Below are 21,774 nucleotides of genomic sequence, written 5' to 3'. Positions count from 1 at the left end.
TGGTGAAGAAGTGGTAGTAGCATACAATGCAGCAGGAGCCTGGGTTCAGGACTGCTTGCCCAGCTGCTCTCAGCTGTGTGACCTTGGCCTGGTCATGCCACCTCTCTGAGCTTCTGGCTCTTACCTGTAAAGGAGGATCATCTGGGTCATCTCAGAGAGCTGTCCTCAGTCAGCACTATGGGATTCCATCCATGACTGTGTGGAAGTCCAGACTGGAAATGACACCGACTTTGGAAGCACTTCAGTCTTGAAGCCTCAGTTTTCATGTCTGTACAATGGGATGAGAGCTGCCTTTCTATCTCATGGTGTTGCTGTGAAGCTGAATTGAGATCCAGCCTTAGTGCCTCATTTGACAAATAAGCCTAAGAGGCTCCAGGAAGTTAAGAGTCTTGCCTGGAGTTGAAGCTCAGTCTGCCTGATTTCAAAGCCTGTGATCTTTCTTCTAGAACAAATGGAGAAGGTCCAGTTTGGAGAGTGTGTGCTATTTTATGTTAGTCGAGAATATATATATTTCCCAGAGGTCACTGGTAGGTTTATGTGGATTCGAATCAGCCTGAGGAGCCCAGTGGTCTGATTGTCAAGTCACTGGCCAGTCCTTTCTCGAGGAGGGTCTTCGTCCTTTGTTGCTAGGGGACAGCCGTGTGGTCCTGGCTGTGACTTATCTCCCCAGCAGCGTTCTGAGAAGGTGCCTGTGGCCTTCTCCCAGGAGGAGGTGCCCTGGCCTTGCCTGACTCATGGCCTCTGTGTTCCCCCTTTAGCGGGAGGCTCTGGCATCCATCGCCCAGTGGCCAAGAAGACTATCCCCGGGGCTGAGTACAAGGCAAAGGTAAGAGCTGGGGGCAGGGGGAGGGCTCCCCTGGTAGGGGCTCTGGGGCAGAATGTCCATCACCACCCCAAGGGCACCTTTTGTGGAGCCAGCATGAGGCCACACCTAGGGGCACACAGATGTCTTGTGGTCCAGGCCTCTGATGGGTGGCCGTCTGGGGGTGCAGGAGCTCTTGGGTGCCACCTGAGGCAGAGAATGACGGGAAGGGAGGACACGGCCTGTCACAACAGGGGCAAGGGTGGAAAGGGAAACCCACACTCCCGACTGACTCTATTTCTCTGGTGAGCAGAAAGCAAAGGGTGATGTGAAGAAGAAGGGTCGGCTCGACCCCTACGCCTACATCCCCCTCAACAGAACCAAGCTCAACCGCAGGTACGGTGTGTGCAGGCTGGGCTGGCATGCGCTTATTACACTGTCCACTCGACTGCTCAAGTCTCTTCCAGTTTTCTGTTTTTACTTGTTCACGTGCACCTTCAAGTATTATTGACTTGAACTGCTCTGTTAAACACAAAGGGCATGCTCTGTGCTGATCACATGCTGCCCACCTCCTGGCAGCTCCCCTTCTCCTTGTTCAAACTGGTGTCGGGGTCGGGGGCTATCTTCTGACATTAAGGGAAGCGGGACTGCCTGGTCTCAGGGAGACATGACCCTCCTATTCCTTGTTCTTGCAGGAAGAAGATGAAGCTACAGGGGCAATTCAAGGGCCTGGTGAGAGCTGCTCAGCGGGGCTCCCAGGTGGGACACAAGCTCCGCAGGAAGGATCGTCGGCCCTGAGCCCCAGGGCCCCTTTCCTCCCTGGGCTGCTCTGTGGTCCAGCCTGAGGCCCTTTTCAGCCCCCAGACTGCCTTGACATCAGCTCCAGATGCTCCCGTCAGCAGTGGAGCCTGGACTCAGAGTGACTTGTTGGAACCAGGCTCGGGTTCCACAGGTGCCCTGGATTTTGGAAACTCCAAGTGAGACTCTGTCTCCCTTCAGAGATGCCTCTGGGGTCTGGAGATGGGAATGTGGCTTCGTCACCTCCGAGTGCCTAGTGGGGCATCTGTGCTTTCCATCCAGAGCTGTTTGCAAACAACAGAGTAGATAGACGGTCTTCCTTTCCTCCACCTGCTTGTAGCCCCGTGGCACTCAGCCTGGCTGCAGTTCTGAGTGTGTGAGATTTGCTGTGACCAGACACAGAATAAAGATACAACACCATGTGTTGTCCCTAGAAACGCCGTGTTTCATCTCCTGCCTCCCTCAGGTATAAGAACAGTGCCTAGTCATTGGCTCCAGTGGCTTGACTGCTTCCCTACCAGTTCCGGTATCCAGTCTGGGGCATAGCATGATAGCCCTGGGTCGGGCTTTGGATCTTGACCCCCCTGTTTGAGAGGTCTTCCCAACTTCCAACTAACGTCCCAGTTAGAAGGTGACATTTGGAGCATCCAGAGTGGCAGTGAATGCTCTGAAGTTGGTCTGCAGAGCCGTGGTTGAGCACCAAGGACTCAGACTAAAGGGGAATTGCAGCACTGGCTGCCCCAGCCTGCCCCAGGGTACAGGTTTCTCCCAGCAGCTTTGTTCATTGATTCAGTAGGGTGTTCACTGAGCCCTTCTCCACAGCCTGATCACCTACCTTCCTCATCCTCCCATTCTTTATCCCCAGACAAATGGATCAAGCTGTGGTATGAAGAGCAATGTGTTTCCCACTGTCCAGCTTTTGTTGGTCTGGAGCAGAGAAGGGAGTGGTACAGAGCTCCCATTGCTCCTAAGATCGTTTATCCCATCAGCCCAGGATACTCCTTGTGCTTTCCCAGTAGGAATCAAGATGCAAAGAACCGCACGCTCTTTCCCATCCCCAGGTATAAGGAACTGTGCTTGTCCCCTGGCATTGGATTGACAATTTTTCTTATCTCAAAATCTCCACATTGGAAATGGCTCCCAAGAGACCCTGTGCACGATTCCTCTCATCCTCTCAGGGAACTCAGTGTCAACTTGATCCATTGCCCCCAAATTAGGGCATTTCTTCTGCTGATTTGGGGCTAGGAAGGCGAGAGGAATCACATGCTGCCCAGAGGTGGCGCTGTTGACATGTCTTGTTCACAGAAAGTCTGGAATTGGAGAGCAAGGAAGAAAGGTCAAAAGAGGTGGCTATTAGGTTTGAAAGGTGGTCTAACCATGACACCCTTTGTTATGCTTCTGGACACAAGGTGGGTCAAATTAAGCCGGCCCAGCCCTTTCCTGTTTCCATTCTCAGGAATGCAAGCACATACAGTAGAAAGTGTCACATGAAATAAGTATGGGTAGAATTGCCCAACTGCCCAGGATTGATGTCCTCAAAGTTTGAAGCAACTTGCTTATCATGGTGTATTTTCCTAGGAGCTTTGTTTCTTTCAAAAGTGGAAAGAACAGGTGACCTAGAAAGGTATGTGTTCATGATATGTTAAACTCCATATCCTTTGGGAAATAGGCTTCAAATGCAAGTTAGCTTGATGCAGAGGCAAGAATTAATCTTGATCCAGAAACTTCAGGTGCTTGAAACATCTGTTAGGAAAGTCAGTGCCCTTTTGTGTGTCTACAGTGGGGAGAAGGAGAATTGGGCATATTCATCAGTGCAAGGTTCATTTGATTTCAGGGCAACTAGAACAGTGGAGCCCCCCCCCCAAAATTCAGATTTACTATGTTAATTTTGTTCTGCTTTTGGCAGTGTCAGAATCTGAGACTTTGGGCTTTATTTTCTGGGGTCCATCCTCAGAAATGGAAGACAACTCTGACTTCAGACTATACTACAAAGCTACAGTAATTAAGACAGTATGCTACTGGCACAAAAACAAATATAGACCAATGGAACAAGATAGAAAGCCCAGAGATAAACCCACACACCCACAGTCACCATGTCTTTGGCAAGGGAGGCAAGAATGCACAGGGGAGAAAAGACAGCCTCTTCAGTAAGTGGTGCTGGAAAAACTGGACAGCTACATGTAAGAGAATGAAATTAGAACATTCCGTAACACCATACACAAAAATAAAATGGATTAAAGAACTAAATATAAGGCCAGTCGCTCTAAAACTCTTAGAAGAAAACAGGCAGAATACTCCGACATAAATCACAGCAAGACCCTTTTTGACCCACCTCCTAGAGTAATAAAAATAAATGAGACCTAGTAACTTAAAAGCTTTGGCACAGCAAAGGAAACCATAAAATGAAAAGACAAATGGGCCAAGGAACTAAACAGACATTTCTCCAAAGAAGACATACAGATGGCTAACAAACACATGAAAAGATGCTCAACATCACTCATTATCAGAGAAATGCAAATCAAAACCATAACAAGGTACCATTACACGCCAGTCAGGATGGCTGCTATCCAAAAGTCTACAAGCAATAAATGCTGGAGAGGGTCTGGAGAAAAGGGAACACTCTTACCCTGTTGGTGGGAATGCAAACTAGTACAGCCACTATGGAGAACAGTGTGGAGATTCCTTAAAAAACTGGAAATAGAACTGCCATATGACCCAGCAATCCCACTCCTGGGCATACACACCGAGGAAACCAGATCTGAAAGAGACACGTGTACCCCAATGTTCATCGCAGCACTGTTTATAATAGCCAGGACATGGAAGCAACCTAGATGCCCATCAGCAGACGAATGGATAAGAAAGCTGTGGTACATATACACTATGGAATATTACTCAGCCATTAAAAAGAATTCATTTGAATCAGTTCTAATGAGATGGATGAAACTGGAGCCCATTATACAGAGTGAAGTAAGCCAGAAAGATAAAGACCAACACTGTATACTAACGCATATATATGGAATTTAAAAGATGGTAATGATAACCCTATATGCAAAACAGAAAAAGAGACACAGATGTACAGAACAGACTTTGGGACTCTGTGGGAGAAGGTGAGGGTGGGATGTTCTGAGAGAATAGCATTGAAACAAGTATACTATCAAGGGTGAAACAGATCACCAGCCCAGGTTGGATGCATAAGACAAGCGTTCAGGGCTGGTGCACTGGGAAGACCCAGAGGGATCGGATGGGGAGGGAGGCGGGAGGGGGGATCGGGATGGGGAACACATGTAAATCCATGTCTGATTCATGTCAATGTATGGCAAAACCCACTACAATATTGTAAAATAATTAGCCTCCAACTAATAAAAATAAATGAAAAAAGAAAAACAGCCCTTGGAATGGGAGAGGATATTTGCAAGCAAAGTAACTGACAAAGGATTAATCTCTATACAAGCAGCTCATGCAGTTCAATATAAAACAATCCAATCAAAAAAATGGGTGGAAGATCTAAGTAGACATTTATCCAAAGAAGACATAACAGACGAAAAGATGCTCAACACATGACAAGATGTTCAACATCATTAATTATTAGAGAAATGCAAATCAAAACTACAATGAAGCATCACTGCATACCAGTCAGAATGGCCATCACCAAAAAATCTACAAACAAATCAGCTATACCCCAACACAAAAAGTTTAAAAAAAAAAAATCTACAAACAGTGCTGGAGAGACTGTGAAGAAAAGGGAACCCTCTTGCTCTGTCGGTGGGAATGTAATTTGATACAGCCACGATGGAGAACAGTATGGAGGTTCCTGAAAAAATAAAAATAGAACTCCCATATGGCCCAGCAATGCCACTACTGGGCATATACTCTGAGAAAACCATAATTCAAAGAGACGCATGTACCCCAATGTTCACTGCAGCACTGGCCAGGATGTGGAAGCAACCTACCTACATGTCTATTGACAGATGAATGGATAAAGCTGTGATACATGTAAATACAATGGAATCAGCCTTAAACAAGATTAGCTCATTTGCAGTGATGTGGATGGACCTGGAGTCTGTCATACAGAGTGAAGTAAATCAGAAAAATAAATATGGTATGCGTGTTAAGTTGATTCAGTCATGTCCATCTGTTTGTGATCCTGTGGACTGTAGCCCACCAGGCTCCTCTGTCCAGGGGATTCTCCAGGCAAGAATACTAGAGTGGGTTACCATGCCCTTATCCAGGGGATCTTCCTGACCCAGGGATTGAAGCTGCATCTCTTTTGTTTCCTGTGATGGCAGGCAAATTCTTTACCACTAGTGCCACCTGGGAAGCCCAAATACTGTATATTTATGCCTATATATGGAATCTAGAAAAATGGTACAGATGAACCTATTTGCAGGGCAAGAATAGAAAAGCAGATGTATGGAGAAGGAAATGGCAACCCACTCCAGTATTCTTGTTTGGGAAATCTCATGGACAGAGGAGCCTGGTGGGCTTAGTCCTTGGGGTCACAAAAGAGTTGGACACAACTTGACAACTAAACAACAACAACAATATGGATATACTGCATTTTATCTGTCCATTCATCAATTGACGAACATTTGGCTTGTACCTACTTTTTGGCTATTATAAATAAAACTGCTCCAAACATTCATGTACAAAAAAAAGAAAAGAAAAGCAGATGTAGAGAACAGACACGTGGACATAGTGGGGGAAGGGGAGGGTGGGACAAATTGGGAATGTGACATTGATATATATACACTACCGTGAGTAAAATAGATAGCTAGCAGGAAGCTTCTGTTTAGCACAGGGAGCTCAACTCTGTGCTCTGTGATGATCTGGAGGGGTAGGATGGGGATCGGGGGGTTGGGAGGGAAGCTCAAGACTGAGGAGATACATGTATACATGTAGCTCATTCACTCTGTTGTACAGAAGAAACTATCACAACATTTTGAAGCAATTATACTCCAATTTAAATGAAGGTATGATGAAACATAAAAAAATAAAACAGAAATGGAAGACAAAACATACCCTCCCTGACTGCACCAAAACAGCAACACTTGTGCTGGCCGTGAATTTGGCATCATTCTGGGGATTTGCAAAGGCAGTCTGCTCGTATGCCCTATCAACACAACGCTCTGGACACAGGTGGGTCAGGTTAAAGCAACCCTCCCCCTTCTTGGGAGATGATGTATCTCAAGATGGCCTCAGCAGGTGTGGCAGTGGCTGTCCCCACAGCTCATCCCTGGCATAGGCTATCTTACTAGGTCTTTGGCGCTTTTGCAAGCCTACATCTGTCCACATGCTTGATCCTGTGTTTTCTCTGTTGTTTACAAGTGAGAAAACTACTTAAGAAATTAAAGTAGTCCCTGTTTTCATTCATCTTCGTTGCATATGTTTCTTCAAAAAGTAACTTAGAAAATTGGAATGTATTCTATATTTCACTTAAAAGTATTAATGACAAAGATTTGGGAATTCCCCGGCAGTCCAGTGGTTAGGACTCCTCACTTTCACTGTTGAGGGCTCATAGTTGAGGAACAAAGATCCTACAAGTTTTACAGCTCGGCCAAAAAAAAAAAAAGTAAAGAGTCACAGAAGTTATGAAAAACAGTATGGAAAAAACAGAAAGGTGAAAAATGGGCTAGAATCCTTCCACTAAATTCTCACTGTTAATCCTAGTATATTTCATTTGTTTCTATACACAGGGCTTTTTTGACAAGAATAGAGTTTTATTTATTTTTTTTTTTAAGAATAGAGTTTTAAATTATAAGTTTATAGTCTAAGCTTGCACTTGGCTATCACAAAATTTTTACCCTACTGATGTATAAACATTTCATAAGCATGTTTTCAGTGTCCTGGCTTAAATATCTGCCTGGTAGATGTAGCTCAGTTTACTTAGAAGTGGTCTTTGAGTCCATAAGTATGTTGTTCCTTGATGCCCTCACACTGGGCTTCCCGGGTAGCTCAGCTGGTAAAGAGTCTGCTTGCAATGTAAGAGACCCCAGTTCAATTCCTGGGTTGGGAAGTTCCCCTGGAGAAGGGATAGGCTACCCACTCCAGTATTCTTGGACTTCTCTGGTGGCTCAGCTGGTAAAGAATCCAACTTCAATGTCGGAGACCTGAGTTCCATCCCTGGGTTGGGAAGACCCCCTGGGGAAGGGCATGGCAAACCACTCAGTATTCTTGCCTAGAGAAACCCCATGGACAGAGGAGCCTGAGCGCCTACAGCCCATGGGGTCACAAAGAGTTGGACACGACTGAGCAAGTAAGCACACAGCACAATGCCATCACTAGATGCTGGATCATGTGCGAAGCAATATTTAGAAAATGACACGATGACGGCTCCTTGTTCTATTTTTTGCTAGACATTATTATGAATGGATAGATGACTGTGCTCCAGAAAATTACCCTGATTTGGAGCAATGTGAGCTCGCTTGCCGTTTCCTGAAATCATGCTTAGTGTCACTGCTGCCATTAGAAATATTCACCAGGGTGTTAGAGCCTGGCCGAGTCATCCAGGTCCAACAGTGCTGGAAGGTTTTATCCCATTTATGGCTGTTGTCAGTAATGAGTAAATATTGATTAAGAAAGTGGGTGAGGGTATAGTGGCTTGCCACTGCATATGCAGGCTGCATGTTCATCCCCGTTGAGTTCTGGATATCAGCTTTGCAATCTCAAATCAGCCTTGGGACTTCCCTGGTGGTCCAGTGGTTGGGAATCTGCCCGCATATTCAGGGCACACTAGTTAGATCTTTGCTCTGGGGAGATCCCACATGCTGCAGAGCAACTAAGTTCATGTGCCATGACTATTGAGCCTCTGCTCTACAGCCCTGGAGTCACAACTACTGAAGCCCGAGAGCCCTAGAGCCTGTGCTCTAAAACAAGAGAAGCCACTGCAGTGAGAAGGAAGAGGCGCCCCCTGCTCGCCACAACTAGAGAAAGCCCACACACAGCAACAAAGACCCAATGCAGCCAAAAATAAAAACGTGGTTTAGTCACTAAGTTGTGTCCGACTCTTTGTGACTCCATGGACTGCAGCCCACAAGGGTCCTCTGTCCATGGGCTTTCCCAGGCAAGAATACTGGAAATGGGTTGCCATTTCCTTCTCCAGGGGATCTTCCTGACCCAGGGATTGAAACCGCATCTCCTGCATTGCAGGCAGTCTCTTGTATTGCAGGGGGATTCTCTACCAACTGAACCACAAGGGAAGATCCGAATGTTTATTTATAAAAATAAATAAATTTAAAATCAGTGTTGATTAAAACAAAAAAATAAAGAAAGTAAAATCGGAGTTGATAGGCTCAGTGAAGTAAAAACGTACTCACAAGACTCCTAGTTGGAATTGCCATTTATTAACTCATAATGAGAACGATAACTACTACAGGGCTGGAGACTTGGTGTCATGGTGACCGCTCTGGACATACTGTCCCCTGAAAAAGGAGTCAAAATCTGAGGCTTCAGTGAGCATGAAACAGGCAAAGGGAATCATGTGAGTGATATGTTACTAAGGTCAATGCTGTCGGACCACTGTCCTTGGTGTATGGTATATAAATACTGCCCACTGGGTGCCTCTCGGTTCTGTGTACCGCTGCACAACAGGCCCAATCCTTCCTCTCTGGTATCTTCTAGGCTCTTTGGACACACCCTCCTTCTGTCCAGAAGCTTTTCTGAGATTTAATTTGGCTCCTGCCTTCTTCACTTCAGTGCAGACTGAAGGGTTTGAATTCTAGAGGGCAGCCTGATTTCCAGATTCCAGGGATGTCACCCTGCAGACCCACAGGTTCCAATTACAGAGCTGACACAATTTTTATCCAGACATTCAGAGAGGGTCTGAGGCACTGTTTATAGGCAGATGGATTTGTGAACCATGCTAGAAACAGCTCATACAGTCCAGTGGCTCCTCTGTAGGTCTTGCAAGATCTTGAAAAGTCTTGCTTTGCCCTGGAATGGTTGCTCTGCCACAGATCTTGGACTTGAGGCAATTGAACCTGAAGTACATCCATGGCCAATAACCCTCTGTTATAAAACACCATAAAAATGACGAGGCGCAGTGTTACCCCAGCAGATTTTTACACGGCTGCCTGTATGCGTGTACTGATTGGGTCGCTGTGTGAAAATACTTATCTGAAAATGGCCTTCCTTAATCATTCTGGCAGGTAGTTCAACTCCTTCCGAGTAGGTAGAGTATACCTCCAAGACAAATAATAATCAGCTAGCAAAGCTGACATCTAGTATCTATTCTGCAGAAAACCCTTCCCTGCCCACAGGAGGGTCATCACAGGGGTTATATGAATCCCTTCCCTTAGGATGCCACGCGGGGCACAGTCACACCTGATCCACAGTTACCTGCACAGGTGACAGAGGCAACTACAACTCGAGCTGTACAGAGCCTCATTGTGGTAAGATGTTCACCTTCATGATCATCCCTGGTGGCTCAGCTGGTGAAGAATCCGCCTGAAGCGCAGGAGACCTGGGTTCGATCCCTAGTTTGGGAAGATCCCCTGGAGAAGGGAACGGCTACCCACTCCAGTATTCTGGCCTGGCGAATTCCGTGGACTGTATAGTCCAGGGGTCGAAAAGAGTCAGACATGACTCAGCAACTTTCACTTTCATCATCATCCCACTTTATAGCTGAGACCCCACAGGCAACTTAAGCATGTGGCATTAGGGACCAGCCAGGCCTCCAGAGTTCTAGCCCACGCTGCCTGCCACAGAAGTAACTTAGCTCCTGGGGGAACACGGTGTTGCAAAGAGGCTTGGCTGTGAATTTCAAAATGCCATGTGTGGCTGGGACACCAGAGTCTCATCAGAGTCTGTTCCCGTTCATCATCTTGAAGGCTCTTCACTCCCAAAGCCCGGCGACTCAGACTAAAACTAATTACAGAACAGGTTTCTGTAACTGGTGAGAGAAGGGTGGAGCTGGACCAGGACTGACTTTCTTGAGGACTGGGAGGGCCAGGAGGGGTGGGGTGGTGGGGATGTATTCTTTCTTCTTCCTCCTCCCCTTTCAAGGAGAGGGATGGAGTTGGCCTGCAAGTCTTTTCTTTTTTCAACATTTTCTTCACACACTGGCATTGTGCATTTATTCTGAAAAAAGGACTTCCTTCCACAAAAAGATTTTGGGAGGCATGGGAGAGTCAGCAGTATGCAAAGCAGACAGGAACTTTGCCTTCATGAAATTTTTGAGGTGCAGAGACACAAAATAAATTAAAAATAAATCAATAAAGACATGATTGGACTAGCCATGAAGTCTAAGTGTGGCCATGAAGGGATGTGATTTGGACAAGGTGGGGAGTTGGACTTGATTTGGTGGGGGACGCCCCTCGAAGAGAACAATGTTTATCTAAGACCTGGGGTGGAGCAGGTTTTAGGTTAGATTGTTTGCCTAAACAACCAAAGCGCCAACATATTCTGGTCTCTGGGTTCTGTCATGAAGCTCTGTTGTAGACGAGGCCTTTTTTTTTTTTGCTTAGGTTATATGTTTGTGTGTGCGTGTGTGGTTGGGGTTTGGGGGCAGAGCTGCTAAAGCCCCTGTCACCCACTTTTGGGCCATGCTCCAAACTAAGGGCCATGCAGAGGCCCTGGAATCAGAAGGAGTATGGCTTCTTCAGGCTTCCCAGGTGGTGCTAGTGATTAAAGAACCTGCTTGCCAATACAGAAGACCTAAGAGACATGGATTCGATCCCTGGGTTGGGAAGCTCCTCTGCAGAAGGTCATGGCAACCCAATCCAGTATTCTTGCCTGGAGAATCTCCATGGATTCTCATGTAACCTGGTGGGCTACAATCCACGGGGTGTCAAAGAGTCGGACGTGACTGAAGCAACTTAGCAAGCACTCACACATGCACACAAGGCCCCTTTAAAGAATGGACAAGAGGCCAAGGTTGCTGGGTCAGGGGGGCAACGTGGAGAATGGGGCAGCTGAAGACTCAAGAAGATGCTGGATAGGGGTGTTTTACAGGGCCTTGGATTAGTCCAACAAAAATAGGGTGTGGGTGGAGGATACACAGGGGCGACCTGATTTAACTTGCATTAAAAAAAAAAAGGATTACTGGCTGTTGTGTGAGTCATAGATTAGAACAGGCAAGAGGAAATGAGCAGACCTGCTGGGAACCTGCTCTTAACAATCCAGACAAGAGGGTAATGGTACATTAGGCTGGGGTGGGAAGCAGTAGTTTCACTGGTGGAGATGGTAATATGTGGTTGGAAGTGGTTTGGAAACTGCAACTTGAAGTCCAGTGCTGTTCATGGAGGGATCTTTAGCTTCAGTAGAGAGAAGCTGGGCCCCTTGGTTTTTGGACTATGAAGGCTAGATAGGATTTGTTTTTATCATTGCTCCCTGCATGACTGGCACTGCCCTAGGCACTAGGGATACATCAAGAACAAAACAAACATAACACTCAGCCTCCGTGGGGTAATCAAACAAAATAAACATGGAATTCAATACATCAGCAAACAAGTGTTACAGAGAATTGTAAAGCAGAAAAGGGGACAGGGATTATTGGATGGGAGGGAGGGGTGGTTTCAACTTTAAATTGGCTAAAGATTTGAAGAACTGAGCCCTTAGATAACTCCTGTAGCTGGAGGAAACAGCAAGTGCAAAGACCCTGGGGTGGGCATGTGCTCAGGTTAGTCAAAGAAAAGTAGCTGGAGCTGAGAAAGTAAGAGGGAGATGAGTTGGCATAGGGTCTTATAGGCCACTGTAAGGACTTCGACTTTTTCCTCCCAGTGGAAAGGGGGGCCGTTGGAAGATTGTGAATCTAGGGGTCACCTGATGCAAACTGACTATCAGCTGAGATGGGAAAAGCCTGCAGATGAAGCATTTGGGATCTGGAGAGTCTGGAGTCCGGTTTTAGACATACTGAGTTCGAGATGGACATTAGACATCCAAATGAAGACTGAGCCCCTAGAGCAAGTGGATCTATGAATTTGGAACTCAGAGGAGAGCTTCCAGGGTAGGTGTATTTATTCGGGAGCCTATGTGTGTGTGTTTCAAGTAAATAGACTGGGATATCAACAAGTATGTGAGTATAGATAGAGAAAACACATCCAAGACTGAGCTTGGGACACTCCAACCTTAAGGGCAGATAAGAACAGCCTGTGAAGTAGAAAAAAACCAACAAAATATTGATAAAACACAAAACAGGAGAACATGGTATCCTGGAAACTAAGTAAAGATAACATTTCAAGAAAATAGAGGTTATCCGCTGCATCAAATCTGCTTAAAGTTCAAGTAAGCCAAGGATTATCGAATTTAGTAATATGAAGGTCATTGGTGAGGAGTTCTGTGGCAATTCAGCCCAAAATTTTCTGGCGTTCAGCTAAAAAAAAAGTTAGAATGCATTGTAAAATGAAAGAGCTAGGGTATCCCTGGTCGTCCAGTGGTTAAGAATCTGCCTGCCAACACAGGGGACGCAAGTTTGACCCCTGGGCTGGGAAGATTGCACATGCCCTGGGGCAACTAAGCCTGTGTGCCACAACTATTGAAGGCCATGCACTCTAGAGCCAGAGGCCCACAACAAAAGAAGCCGCTGCAATAAGAAGCCTGTGCACCACAGCGAAAAGCAGCCCCAGCTTGCCACAACTAGAGAAAGCCCGAGTGTAGCAACAAAGACCCAACACAGCCAAAAATTTTAAAAAAAAAAACAACTTTAAAAAACAAAATACTTAAAAGAAATGTTCAGAAACATCCAACATTTAAAAAAAAAAAAAAAGAATGAGCTACAAGGACATCATGTGCAGCACAGGGAACATAGTTAATATTTTATAATAACTTTAAATGGAGTATCATCTATAAAATTTTTGAATTGTAAAAAAAAAAATTCTGAGTATCCCTATAACTATTTAAAAGTTGAATTTCAAAAAAAAAATTCCTGGTCCAGATAGCTTCACCAGCACATGTTTAAGAATAAAACTGCATCAATCTTGCACAAATTCCTTCATACAGTAGATAAAAGGGAACATTCTTACCCATTTCATGAGGCCAGCATGACTCTGATTTCAAAATCTGTCAAAGACATTATAGGCATACCTTGGAGATATTGCAAGTTTGGTTCCAGACCACCACAATAAAGCAAATATTATTACAATAAAGGGGGTAACACAAGGGGAATTCCCTGGCAGTCCAGAGGTTAGGACTCCACACTCTCAATGCTGAGGGTCCAGGTTCAATCCTTGGTCAGGGAACTAAGATCCCACAAGCTGTGGGTGGGGCCAAAAAACAAACAGGGTGGCAGGGGAGTAACATGAATATTTTGGTTTCTACACGCATAAGAGTTATGTTTATGTTATGCTATATTTACACTAAGTGTGCATTAATATTATATCTAAAAAAAACACCAATGTCAAGGGATTTCCTTGGTGGTCCAGTGGTTAAGACTCCATGTTCCCAATGCAGGGGACCCAAGTTCAATCCCTGATCAGGGAATTAGATCCCACATGCCACAACTTGGAAAAAAAGTTATGACCAACTTAGACAGCATATTAAAAAGCAGAGATATTACTTTGCCAACAAAGGTCTGTCTAGTCAAAGCTATGGTTTTTCCAGTAGTCATTTATGGATGTGAGAGTTGGACTATAAAGAAAGCTGAGTGCAGAAGAATTGATGCTTTTGAACTGTGGTGTTGGAGAAGACTCTTGAGAGCCCCTTGGACTGCAAGGAGATCCAACCAATCCATCCTAAAGGAAATCAGTCCTGAACATTCATTGGAAGGACTGATCCTGAAGCTGAAACTCCAGTACTTTGGCCACCTGATGTGAAGAACTGACTCATTTGAAAAGACCCCGATGCTGGGAAAGATTGAAGGCGGGAGGAGAAGGGGACAACAGAGGATGAGATGGCTGGATGGCATCACCGACTCAATGGACATGAGTTTGAGTAGACTCTGGGAGTTGGTGATGGACAAGGAGGCCTGGCATGCTGTGGTCCATGGGGTTACAAACAGTCGGACACAACTGAGTGAACTGAACTGAGGTGAACCGATGCTGCAACTAAGAGTTCTCATGCTACAGCTAAAGATTCTGCATGCCACAATGAAGATCAAAGATCCTGTGTGATACAACTAAGATCTGGCACAGCCAAATAAATAAATGAATTTTTTTAAGTTAAAAAAAAAAAACAATGTCTATACCTTAAAGTACTTTATTGCTAAAAATAAGAAAAGGAAGTAGGATGAACCCTTTAAAAAGACAAACATAACTTTTTAAAAACAACAAAGCGCTAACAGCATAGCAAGGAATTACCTGACCAAGCCTCAGGAGCAAATAGGACTCAGAGAGTCCAGCAAAAGGCAACCTTTTGCGTGAGTGGATGAGTGGGATACAAACTGTGTGGCTGAAATGCACTTTTAGGGGTCTTGTGAGGTTAAGGGGACAAAAGTTTGAGTTCAGGAATCACTAAGAATGGAGATCCAAATAAATTACACACACATCTTCAGCTGGGACCTTAATGGATTACAATCTTGGAGTAAGGGTAAATCTAAGGTGTATCACGTACACTTGAAAATTACCATCAAGTAGTCTGGGTGGCTCAAGGAATCTTGAGGCTAGGGCTTGGAGTAAGGTGGTTTCAGACTGCTAGTGTCCTCATGAATTTGATATAAAGAAACAAAAATCTTACACGGAGGATGACAACATCTTAGCTCCCAAATTATTTCTATTGTACAAACAATTTTTCAAATGCAATGACCAGGATTCTATCAACAATAACCCAGCATACAAGGAGAAAAAGTATGAGTAAGAGAAAGCAGAAACAACAGCAAGAACAGACCACAAGCGATCTGTTTATACCTCTGTGACTTCACCCCTCACACTGTGTTGTTATTATTTATCTTTCTTTCTCAGTGGGGATACTTCCTGGTTTCTTCCCCATCAATTATTCCATTCTTTTCCCTTCCCTACACTCTTGATTTCAGTTCTGATTATAATGTGATACTGGAGAGGTCGACCCTCTCACCAGCTGTAGGAGTAGGGCATATGAACTATCCATGGAATCTCTCTTCCTGTCCACAGGATTGACTCAGGGGTTAGCATGTGAACTAAGACAATCCAGTGGGTGAGTCCCAGCCTGTCTGGGAGAGAACGCTGATATACAGACTTTCTACTCTTGAATAGAGAAGCATGTCCCTCTAAGAGCTGCTGGCTGCAACATAACTCCAGGTTGAAATCAATGCTGTGGAAGATCAAACTAGAAAGAAATCAGGTCTTGAGTGACATTGTGAAGCTGCTAGATCAAGGTTCAGCTGTAGCTAGACCTGCTTCTAGAGCAGCATTGACCAATAGAAATATAATGCAAGTCACCTGTGAAAATTTTCTAGTGGCCACATTTAAAAAGTAAGAAAACTTCCCTGGTGCTCCAGTGGTTAAGACTCTATGCTCTCAATGCTCTCAGGCCCCAGTTTGATGCCTGGTTGCTGCTGCTGCTGCTGCGAAGTCACTTCAGTCGTGTCCGACTCTGTGCGACCCCATAGATGGCAGCCCACCAGGCTCCCCCATCCCTGGGATTCTCCAGGCAAGAACACTGGAGTGGGTTACCATTGCCTTCTCCGTGAAGCCTGGTTGGGGAACTAAAATCCTATAAGCCACATGGCACTGCCAAAAAAAGAAAAGGGTGAAATTCATTTTAGTAATATATTTTATTTAACTTAGTATATCCAAATACTATCATTTAACATATGTAATAATTATGTTACATATTAACATATGTAATAATGTAAATAATTACTGATGACTAGCTTACATTCTGTTATTCATGCTAAGTCCGTGAAATCTAGTGTGTATTACACTAAACAGCACATCTCAATTCAGACTAGGTATATTTCAAGTGCTGAATAGTTTTGTAGCTGGGGACCATCAAAGAACTCTAGAGTTTCCCTTTATTGAATCAATATATATCCTTAGAGCAAGGTTTAACTGCTTTGTGCGTGCATACTTGCTAAAGTTGCTTCTGTTGTGTCCAACTCTTTGTGACCCTATGAACTGTAGCCTGCCACGCTCCTCTGTCCATGGAACTCTCCAAGCAAGAATACTGGAGTGGGCAGTCATGCCCTCCTCCAGGGGATCTTTCCAACCCACAGATTGAACCCATGTCTCTTATGTCTCCTGCACTAGCAGGCGGGTTCTTTACCACTAGCACCACCTGGGAAACCCTTAACTGCTTTATTGATGTATAATTTATATACCATTAAATTCACCCACTATAAATGTACAGCTCTAGGCTTTTTAATAGAACAAAAGTTGTGCAACCACCACCAACCTCCAGTTTTAGAACATTGCCATCAACCACAAAATTTCCCTTGTGCCCCTTTGTTGACACTTTCTACTCCCATCCACAGCCCCAGGCTGCTCTACTTTCTTTCTGTACATTTGCCTTTTCTGGAATTTCATATAAATGGAATCAAGTAATATGTAGGGTTTTGCCCCTGGCTTCTTTAACTTAACGTAGTTGGTGTTTTTGAGGTTCCTCCATGTTTTAGCATAATTCAGTACATTTCTTTCTATTGCTCAGTAATATTCTAATGTATGGACACCCATTGTGCTTATCCATTCACCAGCTGATAGACATTTGGAAAGTTTCCACCTGTGGGTGATTATGATGAAAGCAGCTAGAACATTCTCGTCCAAGCCTTTTTATGGATGTGTTTCTGTTTCTCTTGATCGAGTCTTAGGAGTGGAATTCCTGGGTCACATGCTAAGTTTATATTTAACCTCTTAAGGAACTGCCAGACTTCTTTCTTTCTTTTTTCTTTTTGGCCTCGCCTGGTAGCTTGCCCCAGGGTCTTATTTCCCCGACCAGGGATTGAACCGGGGCCCTCAGCATTGAGAGCACGGAGTCCTAACTACTGGACCACCAGGGAATTCCCAAAACTCACCCTTTCAAAGCACCAATGTTTTACAACTATCACCACTAATTCCAGAACATTTCCACCACTCTAAAAAGAAAATCTACACCCGTTAAGTGGTCATTCCTCATGCCTTACTTCCTTTTCCCAACTCCCTGGAAGTCTACTTGCTGTCTTTATGGATTTGCCTATTCTGGACATTTTTTTTTTTTTTTTTGGACATTTTATATATGTGGCGTTTTGCATCTGGTTTCTTCCAGTGAATGTAACGTTTTCAAGTTTTATCCATGTTTAGCATGTATTATACTTCATTCCTTTTGTTTGTTGTTGTTTAGTGACTCAGTTGTGTCTGACTCTTTTCAATCCCATGGACTGTAGGCCGCCATGCTCTTCTGTCCATGGGATTTCCCGGCCAAGAATACCAAAGTAGGTAGCCATTTCCTCCTCAAGGGGATCTTCCTGCCACAAAAATCAAACCCACATCTCCTGCAAGTCTCCTGCATCGCAGGCGGATTTTTTACCAGGAACTCCTGGGGAAGCCAAGCCACTTTATTCCTTATTAAGGCTAAATAACACCCCATGTATAGATATGTTGTTGTTGTTCAGTCACTAAGTCGTGTCCGACTCTTTTCGACCCCATGGACTGCAGCACTTCAGGCATCCCTGTTCTTCACTGTCTTCCAGAGTTTGCTCAGATTCATGTCCATTGAGTTGGTATACCATATTTCATTTATTCATCCATTAGTTGATGGACATTTGGGTTGTTTCTACTTTTTGGCTACTGTGAATAATGTTGCTATGAATATTTGTGTACAAAGTGTTTGTATGGACATATGCTTTTAGTTCTCTCAGGTATACACCCAGAAGTGAAACTGTAGGCTTCCCTGATGGTTCAGATGGTAAAGAATCTGCCTTCAATGTAGGAGACCAGAATGGGTATGGAAGATCACCTGGAGAAGGGAATGGCTACCCACTCCAGTATTTTTGCCTGGAGAATTCCATGGACAGAGAAGCCTGGCGGGCTACAGTTCACAGGGTCACAAAGAGTGGGACACAACTGAGCAACTAACAGTTTCACTTTTTTCATGCTAAGCCCATGTTTAACTTTTTGAGGAACTGCCAAAATGTTGCACTGTTTCACATTCCCATCAACAGTGCATAGGGGCTCCAATCTCTCCATATCTTTACCAACACTTGTTAACATCTTTTTTCCTTTTTACAGGCAACTGGTACTTCTTTTTTCAGTGTGATAAAATAATTACATAGCTTAAAAATTACATAGCTTAAAATTTACCATTTTAGCAATTTTAAGTGTATAGTTCAGTAGCATAAAGTACATTCACATTGTTATACAACATTTATCAACACCATTCATCTCCAGAAATTTTTCATCATCCCAATCTGGAACTCCATACCTGTTAACTCCCATTTCCATTCTCCCCCCCAGTCTCTGGAAGCCACCATTGTACTTTTTGTCCCTATGAATTTGGCTATTTTAGATATTTCATATGACGGGAATCATGAAATATTTATTCTTTTGTGACTTGTTTGTTTCACTTAGCATAATGTTCTCAAGTTTCATCCACATTGTCGTATGTGTCAGAATTCCCTTCCTTTTTAAGGAGGAATGATAGCCCATTGTATAGCTATATCACTTTTGTTTATCTATTCATAAATCTGGATGGACATTTGGGTTGCTTCCATTTTTTGGCTGTTGAGAATACTGCTGCTATGAATGTGGTGCTTTCAATTCTTTCAATTTGGGGTATATACTCAGAAATGGAATTGCTGGATCATATGGTATTTCTGTTTAACTTTTTGAGGCTTTAGAGCCACTTCTACAGGACAGGGGCCACCACTTAAGGACCCATGGCCCTTGAAGTTCCTAGCTTACGTTTGGTTGGGCTGTTTCCCTTTTAGAGGGTTTTCCCTTTGTGTGGAAACCACGACTCAGCCGTGTTTTGAAACGATTTTATTTACAATGTACTTTCATTGTTCAGAAAAGAAAATAAGAACGTCCCCTTTAAAGATTCATAAGGATTAATGGCGGGAAGCACCGAACAACAAGGGGCGTGGTTACTCACGGACGCATTCCGCTGACTTTGCTCTTCTCTTCAGCCAAGCTTTTTCTCCTGATCGAAGGCTACATGGGATGGGGCAGGCTCTGAGCTCTCATCCAAATTCTGGATGAGCCAGAAAAACAGGCTCTGGTTAAAAGCTGTAAAAAAAAAAAAAAAAAAATTAAAAGTAGGTGTGTTGAGTCCATCATCGCTGCCGCTGCCGCCACCGTCGCCGCCACGGCTCAGTACAAGGGTGCCGCCAGCGAGGCGGGCCGCGCCATGCACCTCATGAAGAAGCAGGAGAAGCAGCGCGAGCAGATGGAGCAGATGAAGCAGAGGATTGCTGAGGAGAACATAATGAAGTCCAACATTGACAAGAAGTTCTCCGCGCACTACGACGCCGTGGAGGCCGAGCTCAAGTCCAGCACTGTGGGTCTTGTGACCCTGAACGACATGAAGGCTAAGCAGGAGGCGCTGGTGAAGGAGCGGGAGAAGCAACTCGCCAAGAAGGAGCAGTCGAAGGAGCTGCAGCTGAAGCTGGAGAAGCTGCGAGAAAAGGAGCGCAAGAAGGAGGCCAAGCGGAAGATCTCCAGCTTGTCCTTCACCCTGGAGGAAGAAGAGGAGGCAGGCGAGGAGGAGGAGGAGGTGGCTGTGGACGAGGAGGAGCTGGAAAGGGAAGAGATCACCACAAAGAAGAGAAAAATGGGGAGGAACCCAGATGTGGACACAAGTGTCTTGCCTGACCGAGACCGGGAGGAGGAGGAGAATCGGCTCCGGGAGGAGCTACGGCAAGAGTGGGAAGCCAAGCAAGAAAAGATTAAGAGTGAGGAGACTGAGATCACCTTCTGTTACTGGGATGGCTCTGGGCACCGGCGCTCAGTCAAAATGAAGAAGGGCAACACGATGCAGCAGTTCCTGCAGAAGGCACTTGAGATCCTGCGCAAAGACTTCAGCGAACTCAGATCGGCAGGGGTGGAGCAGCTCATGTACATCAAGGAGGACTTAATCATACCTCACCACCACAGCTTCTACGACTTCATCGTCACCAAGGCTTGAGGGAAAAGTGGGCCCCTCTTCAGTTTTGACGTTCATGATCATGTGCGGCTGCTCAGTGACGCCACTGTGGAGAAGGATGAGTCGCATGCAGGCAAGGTGGTGCTGCGGAGCTGGTACGAGAAAAACAAGCACATCTTCCCCGCCAGCCGCTGGGAGCCCTACGACCCCGAGAAGAAGTGGGACAAGTACACGATCCGATGACTTGGCGGCAGTGTGGCCCCGGCTCCCTGCGGTCCCCTCCTCTGGTCCCCAGGACTCCGGGTGCCCGGCTCCCCGCTCCTAAGATGGGACCGGACCTGCTCAGCCCCTGCCCTAGCGCTGTTGTTTCTTGCCTCTTTCTTACATGACACTTGGAGCACCCGATGTGTGTTTTGTCTAAAAACTTTTTTTGATTGAGCTAAAATTCACTTACAGTGAAATTCACCATTGTGATCATGTGAAAGTACACCACACAGGGGTATGGCGTACAGTCACGGTGTTGTGAATCACTCCTGAAAGAGACCCCACGTCCATTAGCAGCCAACCCCTCACACCCATTAGTCTATTTCCTGTCTGTTTGGATTTGCTTATTCTGGAAGTTTCTATAAACAGAATTCTACAGTAAAAAAAATAAAAGTAAGTGTGTGCTCTCCGCCCGACCGCCGCCGCGGCGCCATCATGGACACGAGCCGTGTGCAGCCCATCAAGCTTGCCAGGGTCACCAAGGTGTTGCGCAGGACCGGTTCGCCGGGACAGTGCACACAGGTGCGCGTAGAATTCATGGACGACACGAGCAGCTCCATCATCCGAAACGTGAAAGGCCCCGTGCGCGAGGGCGACGTGCTCACCCTGTTGGAGTCAGAGGGAGAGGCTCGGAGGCCGCGGTGAACTTGTGACTGGGTGCTGGATGTCTGGGTTGACGCCGTGGCCCACCAGGATGATCTGCTGTTAATAAAGCGTTTATATCGTATGTAAAAAAAAAGTAGGTGTGTTTTACCTTGGGTACTCCCAATCAATGCCTTCCTCTTTCTGTAAGTAGGGGAAGGGGTTTGGTGGAGTGGATGATATTGTACTTTTGTCAGGATATTGTAAGGAGAGGGAGAGTGAGAAGTTAAAAAATTATATGTGGTAGTAATAGTGATACAAATAACGATAACTGCCATTAATGTAACAACCACTGCAGAATGTCTTTGAGGAGCAATGTTGCCCCCCATGAGGACCACTGAGTTACCATAACCACCTGTCCTGGTTGG

The 21,774-nt window shown here is 45.2% G+C and overlaps 2 protein-coding genes and 1 pseudogene across 3 annotated transcripts in view; all 3 read left to right on the top strand.

The window, feature by feature from the left end:
* RRP12 (ribosomal RNA processing 12 homolog) overlaps positions 1-2,037 on the top strand; it is a 28,607-nt gene extending 26,570 nt beyond the window's left edge. The window contains exons 32-34 of the mRNA XM_043926495.1: positions 759-826; positions 1,116-1,198; positions 1,498-2,037. Coding sequence (XP_043782430.1) covers positions 759-826; positions 1,116-1,198; positions 1,498-1,600 — 254 coding nt within the window. The 3' untranslated portion in view covers positions 1,601-2,037. The remainder of the gene's footprint in view (positions 1-758; positions 827-1,115; positions 1,199-1,497) is intronic.
* Positions 2,038-19,590: 17,553 nt separating this feature from the next.
* Positions 19,591-21,092, top strand: LOC122709306 (annotated as a pseudogene). Its single transcript, XR_006345469.1, has one exon. The product of XR_006345469.1 is annotated as a protein FAM50A-like (transcript).
* Positions 21,093-21,174: 82 nt separating this feature from the next.
* Positions 21,175-21,503, top strand: LOC122709308 (40S ribosomal protein S28-like). Its single transcript, XM_043926569.1, has one exon. The coding sequence runs from the start codon at positions 21,200-21,202 to the stop codon at positions 21,407-21,409; it is 210 nt and encodes a 69-aa protein (XP_043782504.1). The 5' UTR covers positions 21,175-21,199; the 3' UTR covers positions 21,410-21,503.
* The last annotated feature ends 271 nt before the right edge of the window (positions 21,504-21,774 follow it).

This window comes from Cervus elaphus, chromosome 15, assembly GCF_910594005.1.
Source record: "Cervus elaphus chromosome 15, mCerEla1.1, whole genome shotgun sequence".
Classification (NCBI taxonomy): Eukaryota; Metazoa; Chordata; class Mammalia; order Artiodactyla; family Cervidae; genus Cervus; species Cervus elaphus.
The sequence above is the reverse complement of the archived record's forward strand: the minus strand, read 5'-3'. Positions and strand labels throughout refer to the sequence as shown.

Coding starts and splice junctions, on each gene's coding strand:
- LOC122709308 (XM_043926569.1), top strand. CDS start 21,200: ATGGACACGAGCCGTGTGCAGCCCATCAAGCTTGCCAGGGTCACCAAG.